This window comes from Eumetopias jubatus, unplaced genomic scaffold (assembly GCF_037043125.1).
Source record: "Eumetopias jubatus isolate StellerSeaLion01/CBP00866 unplaced genomic scaffold, mEumJub1_p1.0 scaffold_15, whole genome shotgun sequence".
In the NCBI taxonomy this organism is placed as follows: Eukaryota; Metazoa; Chordata; class Mammalia; order Carnivora; family Otariidae; genus Eumetopias; species Eumetopias jubatus.
Window position 1 is genome coordinate 86,507,030 of NW_028274821.1, and position 25,829 is coordinate 86,532,858.

The 25,829-nt window shown below is 39.8% G+C and overlaps 1 protein-coding gene across 1 annotated transcript; it reads left to right on the plus strand.

Moving 5' to 3' along the window:
• Nucleotides 1-25,829, plus strand: ZBTB43 (zinc finger and BTB domain containing 43). The gene is made up of 3 exons (XM_028107876.2): nt 1-106; nt 3,855-3,976; nt 20,429-25,829. Exon 3 carries the CDS (start codon nt 20,452-20,454, stop codon nt 21,853-21,855), a length of 1,404 nt encoding a protein of 467 aa, XP_027963677.1. The 5' UTR covers nt 1-106; nt 3,855-3,976; nt 20,429-20,451; the 3' UTR covers nt 21,856-25,829.

A 25,829-nucleotide genomic window follows, 5' to 3' on the forward strand; every position in this document is an offset into this window, starting at 1 on the left:
GAGGCGCAGGCTGAGGCGGTCGCGGCGGCGACGGCTTGAACGGGCCTGACGCCGGTGGTGGAAAGTGTCCTGCGGGCGGGTTATGTGAGCGCGGAGCCCTTAGCAGGTACGGCGGAGTCGGGACAACAGGTAGCGAGAGGGCAGGGAGGGAAGCCGGAGAGGTTTAAGGGTTTCTCTGCAGGTCCTGGCGCGTGCGCGGCGCCGGCCCGGCAGGCCCATTCCGCAGACCGGGATGCTTAAGCCACGCTCTGGCGGTTGGAGTCCCGGCACCCTGGTCCGACTCTTGCGGTCTCCAGCCAGCCCGGTACGCGGACCGCGACACCAAGGCCCCCGAGGCAGAGTCTCGCCCAAGGTCACCCCGCGGCGGCGGACCTCGGCGGGCCAGAGCGCTTAGAGATCCCGCCCCGGTACGTCCGCCGGCCTTTCGGGGGCGCAGTGTGGGTGCAGCGTGGCGGCCTCGGGTTCGAGCCAAGGCCAGGAGAAGGGCTGCACCCGGACTTTGCTGGTATCTGCCTGTGTTTACTTCTAAGTAGTGTTTCACCTCTGTTGCGGTCTCTTGTCACCTGTTGTCACCTGCCCTTTCTGCCTCTCAACTCTGCCCCTGTCAACTTTGTATTTCTCTCCAGTTTATCTCTCTTGAGCCCATCTCTATCTGGACCCTGTTTTTATTTCTGTCTCTACTTTGCTTGTGTTTCTTAACCCTGTGTTTCCCTCTCAATCTTTACTCTCATTCATGGCCTGCCTGTCAGCCCTGCTCTTTGGCCATCCGTGTTTCTGCCAGTTTTGTGTCTTTCTTGTTTGTGCCTCTCCTAACTGGGTTTGTCTGGGCGGGGCAGGGCAGGCTTGCCCGGACCTCTGAGCCATGCAAAGTGACTCATGACCCCGTGAAGCTTCCTGCACTGGTGACATTCTCAGTGACTAGACTGCAGTCTAGCCTCAACTCTGACAGGTGTCGCCCAACATAAGTGTCTGGGTGCAGGAGCTCCTCCTGGCAGGCAAACCAGAGACCATCTCAGGACCAAAGTAGCTTGATAAATCCTTGCCTTTTCATACCCATGGTTTTTAAGCCTCCATCCACTTACTCCAGGATGGCCTCCAGGGCTCTCAGGAGCCAAACTCTCTTTGAGTTCCAGCTGTTTAACTAGGCCTGTCTACAGGCAAAGGAAGGGTCAGTCTGAGAGTCTCTGCCTCTTGGGGCTCATGGAACAGCAGGATTTCTGGGAAAGCTGTATGCTTAGTTCAGAGATTGTGTCAGTATGTGCAGTTAAATTATTAAGAAACCTAATAACTTGGGATTTCATTCTTTGCTTTACCAAAGTACTCACTGGAGAAATAAGCCAGACACATAAGAACAAATATCGTATGAGTTCACTTATGTGAGGTATCTAAAATAGGCAAATTCATAGAGACAGAAAGTAGAATATAGTTTACCAGGGGCTGGTAAACTATATTCACAGGAGGAGATGGAGCGTTATTGTTTAACGGATACAGAGTTTTAGTTTGGGATGATGAAAAAGTTCTGGAAATGATAGTGGTGATGGTTGCACAACGTTGTGAATGTGCTTAATGCCACTAATTGTACACTTTAAAATGGTAAATTTTATATTAAGTGTATTTTACCACAGTACAGGGAAAAAAAACCCTGCTCATTGGAGAAGCTTGAAACTAACCAGATCTTTGGAAAATGTGATTTTAAAAATTTATTTTGTGGATCTTAGAACATTTAGTTGCGCCTACATTAGTTGATGCCTGCTCTCATCACAGCTGATGTCCTTAGAAAAGGAGTTCGGCTAAAAAAAATTGGCTAAAATCTTCCTTCAAGTTTTCTACTTGTGGCAGATTCCTGCCCTGGCTCTTCTCCCTCCATGTTCTTTGGATTTGGTGCAAAAATCTGCATACCCATGGGAAATTTGAGGAAGATTTTGCTTTTTACATGAAGAAAACTCTTAGGGTTGGAAAAATAACCCTTTTATTATGATAATGCAAAATTATGTGTCATTTCCTGTGTGTTTTCTGATGGAGGAGGCTTTTGTATTATGTTCTCTTATTTAAGCTATCAGGTTGCGAGTATGGTAGTTTATCAAGCTTTCTTGCGGGATATAGCGGCTGAATTACTACTGTATTGAATCTTAGATACCATCGATTGTTTTCTCTACCACCAAAGGAGGAGAAAACACTGCCAATTAAGCTATGATATGTGCTTTTTTAATCATTTAGGCTTCTAAAAAAATTTTTTTTAAAGATTTTATTTATTTGAGAGAGAGAGTGAGAGAGCACAAGCGGGGGGGGGGGCAGAGGAAGAGGGAGAAGCTGGCTCCCGGCTGAGCAGGGAGCCTGATGTGGGGCTCAGTCCCCCCACCCTGAGATCATGACCTGAGCCGAAGGCAGCCGCTTAACCGACTGAGCCACACAGACGCCCTAGGCTTATAAAAGTTCTTATTGAGAAAACATTTTTAGACTTATTTAGACATTTTTAAATGACATCATTCTAAAGCCTAAATAAAAAGAAGAAAGTGAAATAAATTGGTTAAAGTGTTTGTTAAACTTTTAACATTCCTACTCTTGAATACTTTTCAGTTCAGAGTTGGGTCCATACTTTTCCACAATGTCCTCCTTTGTGCCTTCAGAAACACTGATGAGGCTCTCAGGAATGCTCTATCATTGTCTCAGGCAGTGACAAGCATTAAAATTTCCACTTGGCCATCACATCCTGATTGCAGAAATTTTGAAATATGCCTCTTAAAATCAGTTGAATGTACTCTTATCATTTTCATGAACTTTTCCTTTTTACCTTATTTATATTTACAGTTGAAATAGAAAGATTTTTGTCTTATTTGTAACATGTTTAGGACAAAAACTTTATTTTGTCCGTTTGTAGCTAATCATTTTCCTGAAACTTAGTGCTGTTTCTGCCTTTTGCTTTTCTTGATTTGAGCTTCTTACCCCGAATGCTAATGAATATGAGCATGCATTTAAAACCATTTCCTTGGCTATATTGTAATGTAATGGCAGGATCACTGATAAGTGGGGAGTTAGTGGTTAGAACAATACCTTCTCTTTTGAATCTCAGAGTTTGCCACAATGGAATGTTTGCCCTGAAGCTTTAAGTAAAACATTCAGCAGTGGCTTAAAATTAAAGGGAGACAAGAATCAAACCTCTTCAAGTAGCTAGCTCATTTTTTAGAAAATGATAAAATAGGTTTTACTGAGTTCTTTGGCTAAAGTCTTCCAATTCGAACCTGTGGGGTGCTGATTGGCAGTGGTCTGGAGGCTGAAAACACTTTTCCAAAGGATATTTTAATTCTGTAAAGTTACATAGACATTTATCATTGTTGGTTTTCTATTTTTAACCAATGTGCCATGGTATTGTAAGATGTTATTAAAACTGGGCGAGGGGTTGAGGGGTGTTCAGAACTCTTGGCGTTTTTTGTAACTTTTCTGTAAATCTAAAATTATTTCAAAATTAAAAGTCTATTTAAAAAATACAACACAGGGGGCGCCTGGGTGGCTCAGTAGGTTAGGCGTCTGCCTTTGGCTCCAGTCATGGTCCTGGGGTGCTGGGATCGAGTCCCACATCAGGCTCCTTGCTCACCAGGGAGACTGCTTCGCCCCCTGCTTAGGCTCTCTCTCTCTCCGTCAAATAAATAAAAACCTTTTAAAAAGTAAATTAAATTAAAAATACAACACAGAAGCAAAGAAGGTACAGAATAGAAGTTAATATAACCAAAAATACTAGTGTTGGTTAGTTTTCTTTCTGCTGCTCACACACCTGTGGTATTTATTAGCAAGGCGCATGGACACGGTAAATGTCACCAGCATCTCTTTTACATTTTGAACACGATTTTTTCTTTCAGAAGTCAGTGCAATTTTAATTTGAAACAAAACTGAGAATGGGTTCCCCTTCCTCATTCATCCATACTGCTTTGTGATGGCCATGGCATAACGGGCTTTTCCCAGGAATACAGCTTTGCATTAGGTAAGCTATGAACTTACTAAAAAGACAGTTTTTTAAATTGTTTACTAAAATGGTTTCTTTTTCAGCAAAAATAATGATGTAGTTGTATTTAATTGCTCTAGACCACAGTTTCTTTTGCTTCTCTTCTGGGGAGGAGCTTTTGCGTATTTTAAGACCAATCACTGCTTTCTATCATACCCTTACAGCTTTTAACTTCAGAGAAATTTCTCTGCTGAGTGACTTTTTTTTAACTGAGAAAAATAATAGAGTTAAATTAAACTGATTTGAATCCTGACCTACCACTTCTGAGATATATGACATTGGGCAGGTCTTTTAACCTTCCTGAGCTTCAGTTTACTCATAAATGAGTATGAGGATTCAGGGTTATTGCAAGACCCAGGTTTCCATAGTCTGCTTTGTGAACTGTAAAGCATTTGACTAATACAAAGAATTTTGGTAGGCATGGGGTATTGGTATTTTTGTACATTTGTGCCAGTCTTTAGATTTACTAAAGTGGTATTTACTGTGTTTAAATGTGCTCCCTACAGTAAGCATGCAAATTACCCTCTGTTCTGATTAAGAAATCTCTGGAGGGCTTCAAGACTGATGGGTTTGCTTCCCCTATTATATTGCTATCTGTGTTTTTCAGACATGTAATTGTGTTTAAATAATGTGTAAAACTTGACATACTGTTCTTTAGCTGTGTAATAATTAAATACAGGCTACTGTTAAACTCATCAAAGTTGGAAGAGACCTTGAAGGTCATCTAGAGCTTGGTGATTCTTCAATATTTCCCTGTTTTTCCCTGCTTTTAAAAAAAAAGCCAAAGAGCCGGGGCGCCGGGGTGGCTCATTTGTTAAGCCTCTGCCTTCAGCTCAGGTCATGATCCCAGGGTACTGGAATCGAGCCCTGAGCCCTGTGTCGGGTTCCCTGCTCCGCGGGAGGCCTGCTTCTCCCTCTCCCACTCTCCCTGCTTGTGTTCTCTCTCTCTTGCTCGCTATATCTCTGTCAAATAAATAAATAAAATCTTAAAAAAAAAAAAAGCCAAGGAGCCTCCATAAACTATGGAGGGAATGAGCGGGGATAAGTGTGCATGTTTTAGAACTGTTACTGTTGGGTTGGTTTTGTTTTGTTTTTGTTTTCTGTTTTTTTTTCTTAACTATGTGCAAGATAAAATCGCTAGTACCTCATTAAGTCTGAGGATGGTAAATAATTTGCTCAGGAGTTTAGGAATGTGTTGTATATTATAGATTACTTCAGTTGTTTATTTCTGAAAATAGTATTCACCTTTACCTTCATACCAACATCAGGCTGTATTGGGCCTGAGCAAGTGTTTTGAATTTGAATTCCAACTTCACCACCTTAAGTAGTTACATGACCTTAAGCAAGTAGTTTAGCCTCTTTGTCTGTTTCCTGTTCTATACAATAGGAATGAAAAATACCTATCCAGTGGTTTATTTTGAGGACTAATGAGATAAAATACATACAGTGCTTTCGTACAGATTTTGGTACAATGCACACATTTAATAAATAGTAGATGCTGTTATTATCTCTACTAATTACAACATTTTCCTAGTTACCCAGTTTGGAAGCTTCGTAGTCAGTATAGGTAACTAGTTTACTTCACATCACTTTATTTTTTCAACCACTTTATTAAGATATAATTCACGTGCAATTAAAAGTTTTTTAGCATATTCAGTGGGTTGTATAACCATCACCACAATCTAATTTGAGGATTTTCATTCCCCACCACCACCAAAAAAACCCCACAAAACCCCAGTTAGCAGTCAGTCACTCCCGTTTCCTTTTCCCATAGTTTCTGGCAGCCACTGATTTACTTTTTGTCTATAAGTCTTTCTATTCTGGACATTTCTTATAAATGGGATCATACAAGATGTGGCCTTTTGTATCTAACTTCTTTCACTTAGCATAATGTTGTCAAGGTTCAGCCGTGTTATCATATCTGTCAGCACTTCATTCTTTTTTATTGCCAAAAGATTGCAATAAAAATCCAGGTATAGAATATAGGTTGACAGGTTTTTCTTTGAGTACTTTGAAGACTTCTGTCTTGCATTGTCTACTGTCTCCTGACTGACATTGTTTCTGACAGAAAGTTTAAGAATAAAGAATAATATTTCATTGTATAGATATACCACCTTCTATTTATTCAGTCATCAGATGAGGACCTTTGGGTTGTTTCCACTTTTGGCCATGATGGATAATGCTGTTGTTGATAATCCTGTGTAAATTTTTGTGAATATCATATGTTTTCAATGCTCTTGGGAATATATCTGTGAGTAGAATTGTTGAGTTACATGGTAGCTCTATGTTTAATTCTTTGAGGGACTGCTAAACTGTTTTCCAAAGTCGCCACATCATTTTATATTCCCACTAGCAATGTATAATGGATCCTTCTACATCTTTATCAATACTTGTTTTGTCTGTTTTATTTATCATAGCCATCTGAATGGGCAATATCTCATTGTGGTTTGAATTTGCATTTCCCTAGTGAATAATGATTTTTGAGCATTTTTTGTGTGCTCATTTGTATATCTTCTTTAGAGAAATGTCTGTTCAAATCCTTTGCCAATTTTTCAGTTGTCTGCTATTAAATTTTAGGAGTTTTTTTATATATTCTGGATATAGGTCACTTAACATTTACGTGACTTGCATATATTTTCTTCCATGTTGGAGGTTACCTTTTCACTCCCTTGATGGTATTATTTGTGCCTTGCACTACCTTGCATCTTCCTGCTTACCAATTCTACCTTTTCCATACTCACTGTTATTTCATTGCCTCAAACCTTGATTATATTTGCTGAAATCTTTTTTTTTTTTTTTTAAGATTTTACTTATTTATTTGAGAGAGAGGGCAAGAGCTGGGTGAGGGGCAAAGGGAGAAGCAGACTCCCTACCCTGGACTCTGGGATTATGACCTGAGCCGAAGGCAGACGCTTAACCAACTGAGCCACCCAGGCACCCCTGCTGAAATCTTATAATTAAGCCTGTACTTCACACTTACTCCTGCTTTTAAGTGCATCAGCAGATTGTCTTTCCTGAACATATTTCACAGCATATCACTGAGAAGTTTCCAGTGCTGCCCCCAGTGCCCACATTTAAAGTTCAGATTGAGCCTTTAGCAGGGTAGTCCCAGCAATCCTGTCCAGGTTTCTCTCTCACCACACTGACACTTGTAGAAGGAAGCGCAGGAGTGATCTTGAATGGAAGAGAGTGCAGAGAGAGCTTGTGAGCTGGCATTCTAGTGGTAGTTTTACCATAGGTGAGGACCTTGCCCTCAGTGGGATGGGAGCAATAACTCAGTTTTTTCAGTGTGCCATACTCACAGTGCACTTGACCCACAAGAGATTAAAGAAAACAAACCAGAATGCCATGTGATTTATAATTTTTCTTTCTATGTTAGTAAGTGAGGTGGGCTTACAGTTTTTTCATGTCTAATTTTGATACCAGGGTTTAAATAAAAGTAATTAGTAAGTTTTCTCCCACCATTATTCCCTTGCTCCTCTTATCCCTCTGAAACAGTTTATACAGCATAATAATTTGTTTACAGAATTTTCCCATAAATTATTCTAGGCCACACACAAAAGTGTGTGCTTTTGGAAATCATTTGAACTGTTTGGTAATTTCTCCACAATTACTGTTTAGATTTTTTTTTCCTTCTCAGGTCAGTTCTGATAATTTATATTTTTCTATACAACTTTTTATCCGTGAGATTTTAAAGTTTCTTAATGTGGAATTGTCTAGGGCGCCTGGGTGGCTCAGATGGTTAAGCGTCTGCCTTCGGCTCAGGTCACGATCCCAGGGTCCTGGGATCGAGTCCCATATCAGGCTCCCTGCTCTACGGGGAGCCTGCTTCTCCCTCTGCCTCTCTCTCTGTCTCTCATAAATAAATAAATAAAATCTTTAAAAAAAAATGTGGAATTATCTAATTGTCTTCTTTTTAAAAATTTTTTTATTATGTTAATCACCATACATTACATCATTAGTTCTTTTTTTCTTTTTTTTTTAAAGATTTATTTATTTATTTATTTGAGAGAGAGAGAATGAGAGATAGAGAGCATGAGAGGGAAGAGGGTCAGAGGGAGAAGCAGACTCCCTGCTGAGCAGGGAGCCCGATGTGGGACTCGATCCCGGGACTCCAGGATCATGACCTGAGCCGAAGGCAGTCGCTTAACCAACTGAGCCACCCAGGCGCCCACATCATTAGTTCTTGATGTAGTGTTCCATGATTCATTGTTTGTGCATAACACCCAGTGCTCCACGCAGAATGTGCCCTCCTTAATACCCATCACCAGGCTAAACCATCCCCTCACCCCCCTCCCCTCTAGAACCCTCAGTTTGTTTTTCAGAGTCCATCATTTCTCATGGTTCGTCTCCCCCTCCGACTTACTCCCCTTCATTCTTCCCCTCCTGCTAATCTTCTTCTTTTTCTTTTTTCTTAACATATCTTGCATTATTTGTTTCAGAAGTACAGATCTGTGATTCAACAGTCTTGCACAATTCACAGCGCTCACCATAGCACATACTCTACCCAATGTCTATCACCCAGCCACTCCATCCCACCCCGTCTAATTGTCTTCTGTCTTAAAGTTTCTATATGTCATTATATGCCATTTCTTATTCCTAATTTTGTGAATTTGACATGCCAGTTTTAATTTCTTCATTGTTTTAGAATTAAGAATTTTGTTTAATTATTGGGTGGGGTTTTTCAGATTTATTCTTCAATATTTCTGGACTTACTACATTGTGTAATCACATGTAATCAAATGTGCTCTGTGTGTGCATTTCTGCTTTGGGGATAACTGGTGCTCTCTGTGCCCACTCTTTTTTTTTTTTTTAATGTCCTATAAAAACCTAATAAAAGATGTGTTATTTGTAGACTGTAGAGGTTGTATGTTTCATTTAAATTAGCATTACCAGTGATACCAATCTAAGTTTCTATATCCCAATTATCTTTTGCCTACCTGATTTAAGGATTAAAAAAGGAAAATTTATATTTCTTACTACAATTAGTTTCTGTCACTCTTGTTTCCTGAAGACTATATTACATTTACACATAGTTGGAGAGAGAACTCTTACTGTGAATTAATGGTATTCATCGACTAACAATAAACTTGGAAAAAAAAATAAGAACAATAAGCTTTTGTCCCATTTAGTGCTATTTACATCGAATCTTATTTTGATATTAATAGTGTTGCCTGGTTTACTGTTGTTTTCATATACCCATTCTTTTGACTTCTGACCTTCTTGGTGATGAATTCTATTATTGTTTCTGTATCTGAACAAGTATTTTGCCTTATTTTGAAAGCTATTTTGATTGGGTATAGAATATAGGCTGACAGGTTTTTTCTTTGAGTACTTTGAAGACACCTGTCTTGCATTATCTACTGTCTCCTGACATTGTTTCTGACAGGAAGTTTGCAGCCTTTTTTATCTGTGGTTCTCTGTACAAAATGGCTCTTCTTTCCTCTGGCTACTTTTAAGAGTTTTCTTAGTACTGGTTTGAAGTGATTTGATTATGGTATGGCTTGGTGAAGTTTTCTTTATGCTTCTTGTGCTTGGAATTTGTTGAGGTTCTTGGATGGGTGGGTTTGTTGTTTTCATGAAATTTGGAAAGATTTTTGATATTATTTCCTCAAATTTCAGTTTTTAGACCCTCCACCTCCTCTCCTTCAGGGATTCCAATTAGGTGCCTTGAAGTTGTCTCAGGGCTCACTGATACCTTGTTTCCCCTTCCCCTCTTTTTTTTTTTTTGGTCCCTTTTTCCCCCCCTCCCTGTTTTATTTTAGGTTGTTTCTATTGCTGTGTTTTCAGCTTCACTGATCTTTTTTCTGTAGCGTTGTTATTCCTCAGTATTTGCTTATTTGTGTTTAATCTGTAGAAATTCGATTTGGGTCTTTTTTTTATAGCTTCCCTGTTTACCTACTATGCTTAATTTTCCTCTATTTTCATAAACATACGGGATACAGAATTTTCTACCAGTTACATAAATTTGTCATTTCTGGGTTTGTTTCTATTGATCAGATTTTTTCTTTCTTTATTATGAGTTATATTTTCCTGCTTTGCATGCCTGGTGATTTGTCATTGTATGCCAGGCATGAATTTTACTTTCCTGGGCTCTGAATATTTTTGTACTATGTAAATATTCTAAATAGTTTGATCCTTTTGAGGCTTGTTTTTAAGATCTGTTTAACAGGACCAGAGCTGCATTTTGTTCGGGGCTAATTTGCCCCCACTACTGAGGCAAGACTTCTGAATACTCAAGATTTTTCACTCAGAAATTTTCTATTAAATATTTTATTTGATTGCTCCTTGTACTCCATTCGCTTCTGTCTCTAGTACACTAACTAGCCATACTTTGGATCTCTATTCCCTGTTCTCCTGTTCTATTCTCTTCTCTCTTGCTCTTTTCATATTTTTATCCTCCTCCTGCATTCTGATAGAAGTTCCCCCAGAGTGCCTTCCACATCACCGATTCCTTTTCTGCTGTTGGAGTTCTGCTCCTGATTGCCTGTTTACATTTCTCCTGTGTTATTAGTTTCTATACATCTTACTTTAAGTCATCAGCTCGTTTTTCATAAAGACCATGTTTTCATAAGTTTGTGGAAACATCATTTTAAAAATGCTATCTAGGGACTCCTGGGTGGTTCATTCGGTTAAGTATCTGCCTTGCGCTTAGGTCATGATCCTGGGGTCAAGCCCCACATCAGGCTCCCTGCTCAGTGGGGAGTCTGCTTCTCCCTCAGCCTCTCCCCTGGCTTGTGCACACGCTCTTGCTCTCTCTGTCTCTCTGTCAAATAAATAAAATCTTTAAAAATAATAAAAATTAAAAAAATTAAAATGCTATCCAGAGGGACATCTCGGTGGCTCAGTCATTTAAGTGTCTGATTCTTGGTCTCAGCTCAGGTCTTGATCTCAGGGTCGTGAATTCAAGCCCCATGTTGGGCTTCACACTGGGCATGGAGCCTACTAAAAATTAAAATAAAATAAAAAAAATAAAAATAAAAACACTGTCTAAGCTGTGCTCTTTCGGGGCACCTGGCTGGCTCAGTCAGTAGGGCCTGTGACTCTTGATATTGGGATATTAAGTTCAAGCCCCACACTGGGCTCAGAGCTTACTTAAAAACAAAAAACAACAAAAAACTGTGCTTTGTTTATCCCTTACTATTTTCTTCATTTTTGTTACTGTAGAATGTATTTACAGACTCCATGTACTTACAGAATAAAACTAACCGGGTTTTTAATTCTTTAGAGGGAAACATTCTGCTTGGGTCTGAAAAATTCCCCCCTTTGTGGGTGAGTTCTTTGGGGTTTTTTTTTTTTTACCATATACCTGAATGCTGTTAGAATCAACTCTTAGTTCTTTAGCTGGAGGACAGGCTGAACCATCCTGACACCAGGGGTTAACTTGAACTGAATGGCTGGGGCCAGAGGCTGGGTCTTAGATACTCTTAGGAGAGCTTGAGCTCTGTGCACTTTCTTCTGTGTTATTGAAATTGTTTTTTAAGATTTTATTTATTTGAGAGAGCGCTCACACAGAGGGAGAATGAGAGGGAGAAGCAGACTCCCCACTAAGCAGAGAGCCAGATGCAGGGCTTGATCCCAGGACTCTGAGATCATGACCTGAGCTGAAGGCAGACGCTCAACCGACTGAGTCACCCAGGCACCCCAGGTGTTAGTGAAATTGTGATTCCAGGGACCTACTTTAGTCTCTTTGGCCCAGCTAGCAAATGTCTCTGCCTCCTTCCTGGGGCTACTACTGAGCCCCACCCTCTCATGTCATGTTTTTAAAAAATTTCTGCTGAGGCACTATGCAACCTCTGGTATTCCAGTGCAGCCAGCAACGCATGTTGCTAATCTACAGGACCTGTCCCATAGTCCACTCGGAGATTTTAGCCATGGATGGACCCTTCCAAATGAACAGGCATTAGTGTTTTTCTCTAAGGATTGCTGCTACTATATCAGGATTGTCTGGGGTAGTAGGTGGATTTGCAGGGGTAATGTTTCTTTTCAGTCTGACCCCATCTCCACTCTGTCATTAATTAAAGTTTAACCAGATAACTCTGGTCCCTAGTTTCGAGGACTAAGGCCAGTTTTTTCATTTTTCCTAGATTATTTTGGTTAGGATATGGTAAATGGGAAGAATTAAATACTGCTCTCAAGTCTTCCCTCTTAAAAGAAAAGATATATGACTGTAGGATATACCAGGTCCCCTCCTGAATTTCTCTTCAGTTTATAATTCTCTTGTGGTGTTTTTATCATGCTTTGCCTTGAATAAGAGTTGTATGCATGTTTGTTTGTTTGTTTGTTTTTAATCTCTCCTACCAGGTTATAAACTCTGGACAGTGAGACTCCTTGATCATTTTAGAAATTCCCCCATAGTACTTTGCATATATAGTATTTTATGTTGGTTTACTTAATTTATGTGTTTATTTTAGTGAGTTAATTACTTCTGTGGAAGTTTTTTTAACAATTGGAACAGCAGCTATACTATAAATATAGATCACAACTGCTTGTGAGCTTATAAATAGGCTTATATAGCAGGAAAACTTGAAGGAGAGTTTCAGGCTTTACATGTTAGTAAGATCAGGGAATATGTAGAAATACCACACTCACCCAAAGTTAAGGGCAGAGGTCAGATACTTGTATTTTATTTTTATTTTTTTTAAGATTTTATGTATTTATTTGACAGAGACACTGAGAGAGGGAACACAAGCAGGGGGAGTGGGAGAGGGAGAAGCAGGCTTCCCACCAACCAGGGAGCCCAATGCGGGGCTTGATCCCCGGAACCTGGGATCATGACCTGAGCCAAAGGCAGACGCTTAAAGACTGAGCCACGCAGGTGCCCGGTAACTCCCATTCCTAATTCCCCTGAGCCCATGATAACCTCTAATCTACTTTTTTGTCTCTGAATTTTCCTATTCTAGATATTTCACATAAATGGAATTATACAACATGTGTCCTGTTGTGTCTGGCTTCTTTAAGTTAACATTTAGCATGATTTATCATAATGTTTTCGGTGTTTATATTGTAACATGTATAAGAGCTTTGTTACTTTTTATATTCTGTATTCTATCTTTTAGGTGTCATTGATTTGTTGTAATGTTGTTTAAGTCTCCTATTTCCTTATAGATCCTAAGTTTGGTTTTTTCTATCCATTACTAAAAGTGAGGAATTGGCGTCACTACCTGTTGTTGTAGATTGGTCTGTTTCTCTCTACAACTTTGTCCGGTTTTGGTTCATATATTTTGTTCCATATATATTCTCTTGTTAGGTGCATATATGTTTATGGTTGTTACATCATCTTGTTAGATTGAACCTTTAATCAATATATAATGTCCTTTGTTCTTGTAACCTGACTTAAAGTCTATTTTGTCTGATAATAATATAGTCACTCTAGCTCTTTGCATGGAATATCTTTTCTTTCATTTTACTTGTCTCTTATAGACAAGATATAAATAAATCATATGTTTTTTAATAAACCATTCTGCCAATCTCCACCTTTTAATTGGAGAGTTTAATCCATTTACATTTAAATACTGGTAAGGAAGGATTTACTTGTACCGTGTAGCTGTTTTCTGTATATCTTGTATGTTTTTTGTTCCACAGTTCCTCCATTACTACCTTTTAAAAACAGTTAAAAATAAAATAAAAACATTTATTTACTCTTCTTTTGGTATGCCATTTTGATTTTTTCTTTCCTTTTCATGTATATTGTTTTCTTAGTAATTACATTGAGGTTTACAATTAACGTCTTAAACTTAGCAACAACCTAGTTTGACTGATTCAAACTTAGTTCTTTTTTTTTTTTAAGAGAGAACACAATTGTGCGCTTGAGTGGGGATGGGGAGGTGTGGAGAGGGAGAGAGAGAATCTTAAGCACGCCCCACTTGGGGCTCCATCTCAGGACCCTAAGATCATGACCTGAGCCCAGATCAAAGTTGGACGCTTAACCAACTGAGCCACCCAGGCACCCCGAAACTTAGTTTCAGTAGTACACAAACACTCTGCTCCTTACGTATCCATCCCTCTCCCTTCATGCTGTTATTGTCATGGATTCCATCTTCAGACCTTGTCTATTGACATAGACTTAAGATTTATTGTTTTATGCATTTGCTTTTGAAAGCATACGGGAAAAAAGGAGTTATAAGTCAAAAGAGTGATAACAGCTTTTATGTTTATGTTATTAACCTTTATCAGTGGTCTTTATTCCTTCATATGCCTTGGAATTATTACCTCGTATTCTTTTATCTCAGCCTGAAAGGACCCCTTTTTATCATTTCTGGTAGAGGAGGAGGTCTACTGGTAATGAATGCCCTTAGCTTTTGTTTATCTGGGAATGTCTTAATTTCTCCTTTATTCAAGAAAGGATAGTTTTGCCAGATAGAGAATTACCAGTTGACAGTTTTTTCTTCTAGCACTTTAAATTTTATACCACTGCCTTCTGGCCGCTACGGTCTTTGATGAAAAATTAGCGTGTGATGAAAAGTTAGCGTGAATCTTATTAAAGATCCTTTTTTATGTGATGAGGCACTTCTTTCTTGCTCCTCTCAACTCCCTTGTCTTTGACTTTCTGCTGTTTAACTTCTAGTGTGTCTAATGTGGATCTCTTTAATTTTACCCTTCTTGGAGTTTTTTGAGCTTCTTGGATGTATGGGTTTGTGTTTTATCAAATTTGGGAAGTTTGCTACCAATATTTCTTTTAATACTATTTCTACCTTTTCTTTCTTTGGAGACCCACATGGTGTGCATGTTGGTACATTTGATGGTGTCCCACAGGTACCTCAGATTGTGCTCATTTCTCTTCATTTTTCTTTCTATCCCTCCGACTGGATAATTGCAATTGCTTTGTCCTTGAGTTTGCTGATTGTTTTTCTTTTGCCTATTTAAATTTGCCATTGAACTCCTCTTGTGGATTTTTTATTTCAACTTGTATTTGTTTCCTATGTCTTTCAAACAAAATATCACAGACTAGATGGCTTAAATAACAGGAATTTGTTTTTTCACAATTCCAGAGGCAAAAAGACCAGGATCATGGTGTTGGTAGATTTGGTTTCTCCTAAGGCCTTTCTTCTCAGCTTGCAGATGGCCACCTTTTCATTGTATCTTCACATTGTGCACACCTCACATGTTTCTCTGTGTGTCCAAATTTCATTTCTTAAAAGAATACTAGTCAGATTGGATTAGGGCCCACCCTAACAACCCTATTTTAATTGCCTCTTTAAAGGCCTTACGATCCCAAAACTGTCACATTCTAGGGTACTTGGAGAGTTGGGGCTTCAACATGAATTTTGAAGGGATACAACGCAGCCCACAACACAGCTATTATTCTTCTTGGCTCCAGAATTTCTGTTTGGTTCCTTTTTATAATTTCTGTCTCCTTATTGACATTTTTCTCCTGATTTCCTTTAGTTTGCCCATAGTGGGTTTTTTGGGTTTGTCTTTTTTTTTTTAAAGCAATTTGAGCATATACAAGGCAGATGTTTTTAACAATTTTGGCTAGTAATTCCAATGTATGGATTCTTTTTCTTGTGAATCCTCCTGTTTTCCTTTTTCTTTGTATACTTTGTAGTTGTTGGTTGAGAGCTTGAACATTTTATGTATTCTAGTATGGTAACTCTTGAAATCAGATTCTTCCCATCCTATGGGATTTCTTTTGTTACTTGTTGAGGGCTGCAGTTGTCTGTTTGCATGACAATTTTTCCAAACGATTTTGCAAAGTCTGTATCACCTTATTGCTTGTAGTCACTGAAGTTTCATTATGTGTTTAGCCCGTGACATGACAGACTTCCTTAAATACTTTGACCTAGGTCCTGGGCGTGGATGGGCAGGGGAGTGTGTTTATATTTTTAAATCTTATGATCAAAAAAAAAAAATTAATGATCAGTGCCACTGGGGAAGCCACTGCAGCTTGAGCAGACCAAAACAAAGCTATGTGGATCCACCATACTGGCCAGAATGCAAACCCCCCAGCTTTTGAAAGACATAATCCCTGTTGTCCTCCCTGGCATGAGCCAGCCACTTTAGGAATGTGGGCCACTATCCCACAGGGTGGTGCAGGGGTAAGAAATGGGGATTATAGTTGGTTTATGCTCTTAGTGAGGTTCAACAGCCTCTCTCTCCAGCCAACATTGTCTTGGTTGCTACAAGCGTCTGATCAGATTCCAGAGTTCTGAAATAGTTGATTCTGATTATTCAATAGCTTACTGGTTGTTTTGGTGGAGGGACTGATCCCTAGAGCTTCCTATTCCACCATTTCCTCTATACCACTTAATGACATTGATTTTCGTAGAACTGTATTTAAAAGTCTTGTTCTCAGTCACTTAAGATTCCATAAAAGATACTTGAAATCTTGAGGAAAAGATTAGTATTCAGTAACAGTGTCGGAAAAATAGGCTAGACATTTTGGAGGGAAAAGGGCTGGATCCCAGCATTACTCCTTATGCCAAAACAGACTCTTTGTGTATTAAACATTTAAATGCTTTTTTAAAAAAAATAATACCAGGAGGAAAAAACTAAATCTTTTTACTTTATAAAAATAATCTTGGAGTGGGAATGCCTTTCTATGTCTAATACAAAACCCTGGAGCCATAAAAGCAAAGATTGGGTAATTTGTATACATTTCAAAGTTAATTTCCTGCATTTATAAAAAAACTACAAATCGGTAAGATGAATTGCCCAATTTATTTGAGCAAAGAATATGACTGATAATTTATAGGAAAAACAAATGACAGTAAACATGAATAAAGAATATCATTCTCATTCATAATTAAAGAAATGTTGATCAAAACCACAATCATGGATTATTAATTTAGGAGATTTGCAAACTTTTTCTTTCTGGTTTGATAATGTGTAGTGTTAAGAGTGTGGAGGAGTAGACACTGTTGTTTATTGTTGGTAGGAATGTGTCTTGGTGCAACCTTTCTGGAAAGTACCTTGGTAATACACATCAGAATGTCAAATGCACAGCCCTTTGACCCAGCAGTTCCACTGGTAGAGATTACCTTATAGATATTTCCAAAGATAGGCCAGGATAGTTATGCATAGATGTATAATTATATTGTGTATATTATAATAGCATTGCTCATAATTTCAAAAGCCCAGACGTGAAATTCTGTAAGAATAGAGCTGCTTAAATTAGGATATGTCCATATAGCAGGAGCTATATAGTCATTAAACAGAACTGAATTAGCTCTTTCTGTGCTAATGTGATACATTAGTCCATTTGGGCTACTATAACAAAATACCATAGACTGGGTGGCTTATAAACAACAGAAATTTATTTCTCAGAGTTCTTGAGGCTAAGAAGTCCAAGGTCAAAGCGCTTGTAGATTCTGTGTCTAGGGAGGACCCACGCCCTCGTTCATAGATAGCTTGTCTTTTCCATGTGTCTTTACATGGCCAAAAAGGCAAAGTAGTCTCTGTATCTCTTTTAATTTTTTAATTTTTTTATTAAGTAAACTCTACACTCAATGGGGGCTCGAACTCAACTCAACCCTGAGATTGAGTCACATACTGTACCAACTGAGCCAGCCAGGTGCCCCTAGTGTCTCTTTTATAAGGACTCTGCCCTTGTGACCTCATCACCACCTAAAAACCCTCCTCCAAATACTGTCACATTGAGGGAATAGGTTTATCTGTTGTTGTTGTTGTTGTTGTTTTTAAGATTTTATTTGACAGAGGGAACACAAGCAGGGGGAGTTGGGGAAGGAGAAGCAGGCTCCCCACTGAGCGGGGAGCCCGCTGCAGGGCTCTATCCCAGGACCCTGGGATCATGACCTGAGCGGAAGGCAGATGCTTAATGACTGAGCCACCCAGGCGCCCCGAGGGAATAGGTTTCAACATGAATTTGGGGGGACTCAAGCAGTCTATACGATGTTAGAAGTTCTACAAGATCTATTAAGTGACAAAAGCTAAATGCAGAATAAAATGTAGGTAATGTCTGAAACAAATAATACACGATATGTTAAAAAAAAGATAGCAGGAGGGGAAGAAGGAAGTGGGGGGAATTGGAGGGGGAGACAAACTATGAGAGACTGTGGACTCTGAGAAACAAACTGAGGGTTCTAGAGGGGAGAGGGGTGGGTGGATGGGCTAGCCTGGTGATGGATATTAAAGAGGGCACGTTCTGTGTGGAGCACTGGGTGTTATGCGCAAACAATGAATCATGGAACACTACATCAAAAACTAATGATGCAATGTATGGTGATTAACATAACTAATAATTTTTAAAAATGTAGGTAATGAACCCATTTGGGTAAGGATTTTTAAGGCTATATATGATTTATTCTGATATATGCACATAGAAGTTTCTAGAAATATATGAGTTTGTTAATGGTGATTTTCTTTGGGAGGGGAAATAGGAATAAATGGTGAAGAATTTTTTTTTAAACAACTTTCTTTAAATGCCTTTACATGTGTATTATTCCCCCCTTTTCTTCAAATAGCTAAAACCCAGATTCTACAGTGGTGTGATCTAGTAGAGAATCTATTTACCCAGATACAGTTCTCAGAATTTCCATACTTCTAAGTCTTATGTTTATATACTACTAAACTTCTCCTTTTGAAATTGCAAATACCTGAATAGTTTATTTCCTAGTCTATTTTTGTTTTAAATTATCATGAAATGTTTTAAGAGGTATAGCCATAAATTAATGCTTTTTCTAAAAACACTTATTTTACCTCCAAAATTTATTAATGAATAACCTGGTATTTTGGCATCTTCCTAGAAGAGGCAGGATGATGTTATAGGAAAAATAGCATAGGCTTTGAAGTCATAGAGACCTAGAATCAAATCCCAATTTAATAAAAATTAGCTCTTATTTTAACCTTGGGAAAGTTACTTGAAATAGCCAAACCTGACAATATCAATCTCCACATTTGCAGAGTCATTATAAAGATTAAGTGAAAACAAGGTGTACGGGGGTGCCTGGGTGGCTCAGTCATTAAGCGCCTGCCTTCAGCTCAGGTCATGATCCCAAGGTCCTGGGATCGAGCCCCACATCGGGCTCCCTGCTCCGTGGGAAGCCTGCTTCTCCCTCTCCCTCTGCTTGTGTTCCTTCTCGCTGTGTCTCTCTCTGTCAAATAAATAAATAAAATATTTTAAAAAAGAAAAGGTGTACAGTCCCTGCTATATAGTAATTAGTTTCTTGGTCTTTCTCCCTATCTCTCAAAGATGACTTTCAATCTTTGGGTTTGTTTTTTTTTTTTTAATCTCATACTTAGAAAATCTGGCCTTTTTTTAAAGATTTTATTAAATAAATAAATAACTTATTTGACAGAGAGAGAGAGGGAACACAAGCAGGGGGAGTGGGAGAGGGAGAAGCAGGCTTCCCGCAGAGCAGGGAGCCCGATATGGGGCTCGATCCCAGGACCTTGGGATCATGACCTGAGCTGAAGGTAGGTGCTTAACGACTGAGCCACCCAGGCGCCCCAAAAATCTGACATTTAACAATGTTTGGATATAGTATTAGAGCCAGGTGACAGCGCCAATAAATCTCTTGGGTTTACTGGTTTATTTTAATTTACTGTGGAATTATGGGGCATGAGCAGGATCTCTAACGGAGTTTATCTTGTTAATTGTTGCTGTTTGAAATTTTCTCTAATGCTTGACTACCCCACAAAATATATTTACAGTAACAACACAGGCAATCCTTTATTCTTTGTTATAGCTTTATCTTCGGATTGAGTTCATTTAATAACAGGGACGATATTTACTATGCTCTTTGGTCTATAAACAACTTGGAGACCATCAGATAGAAGGAATACCTTGCCTTCCCACTTAATTCTGCTTCACATCAGAGGCTCCTACAGGACTAAAATTCTGATGGCCACCAGAGAAACTCACATTGTTTGGGGCTTTGGTGAGTTTGCCCCTGTGAAGGGGCAAAGGAAGGACCTTTGCTGAAGGACCAAAGGCAGGATTGTTCTGGCCACTTCAGCCCCTTTTCCCCTCACTCCCAGGCTGGTGTATAGCCTAATGGTCTTGCAGTTCCTTACAGTTGCTGAGTTCATTCTTGTCTCAGAAGCTTTGCATAATTTTTCCTTCTCACAATTCCATCCTCACTTCCTCACCCCAACTTGGCAAATGTGGATCGAATCTGAGGTCTCAAAAATTCTGTCATTTGGATAGGTACTATGTTTGTTTGGACTAGAAATATGTACTTTGTTTTATTTAGGAGATTTGTATAGCTTACAGATCACATCTCTGTGGATTCTATTCTCTCATTCAGACAGGCAAAATCAAGAGTTAATACCATGAAGAGTGGTGGGTGGTTCCTGTTTTTGGCATACTCACACCTGCAAGCCTTGCTCTGGGGGATGAATGCTCCGCCCACTAGTGCCCACAGGCAAGGGGACTTGATGGAACTATGGAACTTGTCTTAGTTTTCTTAGTGATCAGTAAGTTTCTCTTTGGGCTGGAATTAGTACTAATTTTTCTTTCTCTTACTGTAGCACTGAACAAGATTTGTGATGAAATGGAGCCTGGAACAAACTCTTTTCGAGTAGAATTTCCTGATTTTTCCAGCACCATTCTGCAGAAACTGAACCAGCAGCGCCAGCAAGGACAATTATGTGATGTCTCCATTGTTGTCCAAGGCCACATTTTCCGGGCACACAAAGCTGTTCTTGCTGCCAGTTCACCCTACTTTTGTGACCAGGTACTCCTGAAAAACAGCAGGAGGATTGTTTTACCTGATGTGATGAACCCAAGGGTATTTGAGAACATTCTCTTATCTAGTTATACAGGACGTCTAGTCATGCCTGCTCCAGAAATTGTTAGTTACTTAACAGCAGCAAGCTTCCTCCAGATGTGGCATGTGGTAGACAAATGCACTGAAGTTTTAGAGGGAAACCCTACAGTCCTTTGTCAGAAGCTAAATCATGGCAGTGACCACCAGTCTCCAAGCAGCAGTAGTTACAATGGCCTGGTAGAGAGCTTTGAGCTGGGCTCTGGGGGCCATGCTGATTTCCCTAAAGCCCAAGAACTGAGGGATGGAGAGAATGAAGAGGAGAGCACCAAAGACGAGCTGTCATCTCAGCTCACTGAGCACGAATACCTTCCCAGCAACTCATCCACAGAGCATGACCGGCTGAGCACGGAAATGGCAAGCCAGGATGGGGAGGAGGGGGCCAGTGACAGTGCCGAGTTCCACTACACCCGGCCCATGTATAGCAAGCCCAGCATAATGGCTCACAAACGCTGGATCCACGTGAAGCCTGAGCGCTTTGAACAGGCATGTGAGGGCATGGATGTGCACGCACCCTATGATGAGCACCAGGTCACTGAATCCATCAATACCATGCAGACAGAGCACTCGGTCCAGCCTTCGGGAGTAGAGGAAGACTTTCATGTCGGGGAAAAAAAAGTGGAAGCAGAGTTTGATGAACAGGCTGATGAAAGCAATTATGATGAGCAGGTGGATTTCTATGGCTCTTCCATGGAAGAGTTTTCTGGAGAGAGGTCAGATGGGAATCTAGTTGGGCACAGACAGGAGGCTGCCCTAGCATCAGGCTACAGTGAGAATATTGAAATGGTAACAGGGATTAAAGAAGAAGCTTCCCATTTAGGATTCTCAGCCACTGACAAGCTGTATCCTTGTCAGTGTGGGAAAAGTTTCACTCACAAGAGTCAGAGAGATCGACACATGAGCATGCACCTCGGTCTTCGGCCTTATGGCTGTGGTGTCTGTGGTAAGAAATTCAAAATGAAGCATCATCTCGTGGGCCACATGAAAATTCATACAGGCATAAAGCCGTATGAGTGTAATATCTGTGCAAAGAGATTTATGTGGAGGGACAGTTTCCACAGGCATGTGACTTCTTGTACCAAGTCCTACGAAGCTGCAAAGGCTGAGCAGAATACGACTGAGGCTAACTAAAAATAGGATCTGGCCCTTGAGTGGCAGGCACAAAAATAAACTATGGTAATTATGCAAATCTGGGCACAGATGATGCGTGCTACTTGCTATTATGAGAGAAGCTTAAAAAAAAATGGAAGATATTTCTGAAAGACCAGCTCTAAGTAGGCCAATTTAAAAATCTAATTCCTCAAATTTGTATGTTCCTGTCCAGGCCTGGAGTGGGTAATGGGGAGAAGTTAACCCACCTCCCAGCTGGCGAGGTAAAACTTCAGGCCCGTTGTTGTGATGGAGGCAGGTGGACTTGGTGATAGAGACACCTGCACTTGGAACTGGACTCCAGCCTACCAGTTCTGTTTCAGGTGGCAGCAAATTTTGATCACTCGTTACAAGGTCATGTTGGAATTTTATTTAGCTCTCACCATAGATAACTTAGGTAATGTGGATTTGTTTTGGTAGCTGCCTCACTGAATGAAATGCTACTTAATGTAAAAGCTACAAATAATGTGATTCCTAGGATGCGAAAGTGATTAACAGAGCTCTCTTCTCTGGTTTTATTTTCTCTAAAGGGTATTTTAACTAAAAACTATGGAGATGCTAAGAGGGTGATATTCTAAGTATAAAACAAATAACTTACGGTACAAGCTTCAATTTCTGTTAAGATGCCACTGTCACGATGTGTTTCAGACTCTTGATAAGGCAAAGTTTTGTATTTTAGTACTAACATTTAGTTTGGACAATTGTATCTAATTGTAATTCTCTAGGGTGCCAGAGATAGGTATTTCTAATTGGTTTGCTGTCCCAAATCCTGTTTAATTTTAGCATCCACACAGTGGGATCTGCTCTATGGCTAGTAGGCGTCTAGCCTGCTTTGACTCTGACCATGGTGCCATTGGCTGCAGCCGTTTCTCTCTCAGATTATGATGCTTCCTGAGGAGGTCAGTCAGTGACCACAGTTAGTGGGAACGAGCCAGAAGTCATAGCTGAGAGTTACCTGTGCGCAGAAGTTGATGGAGGGCTACAGTGACACTCCCAACTGTCAGTGAGAGTCGCTGAGTAGCAGAATTTTGAGTGGCAGAAGAAAACAACTGCCCAAGCTAGAAGAGTCTTGAAAATACACTGGTGGGGGAGGTAGTCTTAGTGGGGCACGCTGAGCTAATGCTGCCAGTTCTTCGGAGTGCTGGAATGTGTTTTCAAAGGGGGAAAGAAGAATCCTAATTTTAGAAAGTAGTCTACAGATTTCATGCTCCCAAATTCTAGGTAAAGCTGCATAAATTTACAAGTCCACGTAGCTGTACACACCAGAAACCAGCAAGAAAAGCAGCTGTTCTTGCGATCTTTTCTGCAGCTCGGGCAGATGTTTTAGGTTAAAAAGGAAGCCTCTGTTCGGGATGCTTTCAAGCTACGTCAGGTACCTGAAGTTCTCACCAGGGTAGGACAGGGTGCTACTCTTATGTCAGCTTTTCCACAGATTACTGGTCTTTTACTTCCAAGTGGAAACTTTTTTCCTTAAAAATAAAGATAACTTTTCCTGGATTTGAGGTGAAATTTTGTTTTAAAAGTTTGGCTTTGCTCCAGTGTGATAGACATTGCTGGCAATGGCCTCTGGTCCTCAAGCTCCAACCACAAAGGCATCTACTTGTTGAACGTTGTCTGGAAAGGGGAAAGAAAGTACTTATTTACCAGTTAACTCTTGCAATCTACATTACAAAACAGGGATCTATTCATTAACACTGTATCATTCTCGATATATAAAAAGCACTTTGTATTTAAAACTTTATTATAAATATATATATATATATTGATTTTTTTAACCTAGAAACTAGATATTACCTCTTGGTTGTTTGCCACATTAATACTCTCTTTGTGTCGAAGTTTCACCGGTTAACAGTCCTTTCTCTGCATACCTGACAGATGTGTATAGAGGTGACTGTGCAAGCAGAGCTCAATTGCTCCTTCTCTTTTGTTTTTTTCATGTTAGAAGCCAATGGGTTTTAGGGATGATCCTAGCCATTACGTGTGAGAAAACTTTTTTTATTCCTACTGATTTCACTACCAAGGCAGTGAAGCCATTTTGTTCTGCCAAAAGCTGATCACCCTCTCCCATGGTATTAGCAAATCATTTTCTAATGATTTGGAAGGTTTGATGTGTTTCCCATTAAAGATTGTATTCAAATGAGCATTGGGACATTTTGGGAGAAGAGTCTGAGAGGTAAAATCAAAATATTCTAGAAAAATGGTTCTTCAGTTATGCTGAAATTAGGACAGCACCTTTGTTATGAGTAATGTTGAAGAACTCTTTTTTTTTTTTTTTTTTTTTTAAGCCAGGAGTGGTGGGCAGCCCTTTGGTGGCAATTTGGGAAGTAGTCAGTTGTGCTGGGACTTAATCTCATGTGTTGTGAAGAAAGGTGTCTTTTATCAAAATCCTAAGATGTACATCAGCTAAGTATAGAATTTAAAGTGTAAGTTCCTCACATCTGCTGTTTTAAGTTGTTTATGGTAGTTGGGGTTTCCTTTAAAATTTGGGTTGCTAATCGGGTCAGTCAGACCCTGCGAGGTGGTTGGGCATCTGAAATGCTGGCCATGTTCAGAGAAGTGGGGGACAGAGATTGCCTTAGTTTGAATAGTGAAAGTGAATTTTTATAAACTTTGCTTTTTAGGATTAGGAGATTGTACTGGATTACTACCTTTTTTCTCCTGCCCACACTGGGTTGGATTGTCTTTCTCCGTAGCCTCAGTATAGCTTTAGAAAATCTTTATCCTTCCAAATGAGTTTGGATAGTTGTGGGTAACATTTTCCAAACAGTCTTTCAGGGATCGTGTTAATGGCCTACAACCAAGGTATTTGTCCCCTACTTTGAGTCTTCACTGTGGTTCTTCTCCAGTCCCAGTGGGAAAGGGCTTCAAGGCACCATCAGTGGTATTTAATATTAGTATTTATACCTAATGCCTTTAATTTTAGATCTACACATTACAACAATCCACTTGGTCAAGTAGGGATCACCATCTAGGGAAGGACTGCGGTAGCCTTTCCTCACGTGTTGAGGGTTACCCTCAGGCGCTCCTGGGCCCCAGCCTATTGATTCTGGTTTCTAGATCTCACCTTCCTCTAATCCCTTCTGTAGGCCACGGCTTTCAAAGAGTCTACCCAAAAGGGTCTTCTCCATTTTAGTGGCCATTTGCTGAACCAAACTGACCCGGCGCTGGCTTCTCGCGGTTTGGGAGAGCTGCTTGGTCTCAGTGACCCCTTGCTGCAGAGGCATGTGCATCCCCAAACTGCTGCCTAAGTGACATGGGGGCAGAACAGAAGCAGCTCAGTTGTGTTTGTCCTGGGGAGGGGGATTTGCTGCAGCCCCCTGCGTGAGGGTGGGGAGGGCTTCACACCAAATCCAGGAGTTTGTCTTTGTAAAGGTCTCATTTAGGAATGCTGGAAACCAAGCAGCATATTTACCCCATCTGTGCCACACTAATTTTGTGATTTAATTGCTTTCATGGGTCACTAACTTTGTTGAGTAAAACCAGGGTTTGTTTGTTTGGGTTTTTTTCTTTGCTACTTATATATTTAAAGGTACATGTTTCTTATTTCAAATCTCTACTGATAGTGCCCGATGGGAAGATGCTGGAACACGTTTTGCAAATGTGACTTTTTTTTTTTTTTTTTAGTGTTGCTTGAAGCCTGTGTCATATTATGTCAGTGCTGCTGCCTTCTTTCCTTTTATGAGGTTCCCAATGTTTCTTCCAGAAAATTACTTTATTTATGCAAGTCAGGTGACTCTTAGACCACAAAACCATTTGATGATAAACATTATCATTAGGTGCATATCTTATTGATATTTTGTGAAATGTTATGCCTGTGTTGCAAAAGTTGAATAGTTTTGTCCTTATATATTGCTGTCTTCAGTGTACAGCATGGTTTTACTTAATTGAATGTTACTGTTTAATATTTTCTTCTTATAGAAGAGACCATGCCCTTTTGTATGACATGTTTTAATAAA

Excerpts from the sequence above, each read along its gene's own strand:
- ZBTB43 (XM_028107876.2), top strand. The coding sequence starts at position 20,452 with ATGGAGCCTGGAACAAACTCTTTTCGAGTAGAATTTCCTGATTTTTCC.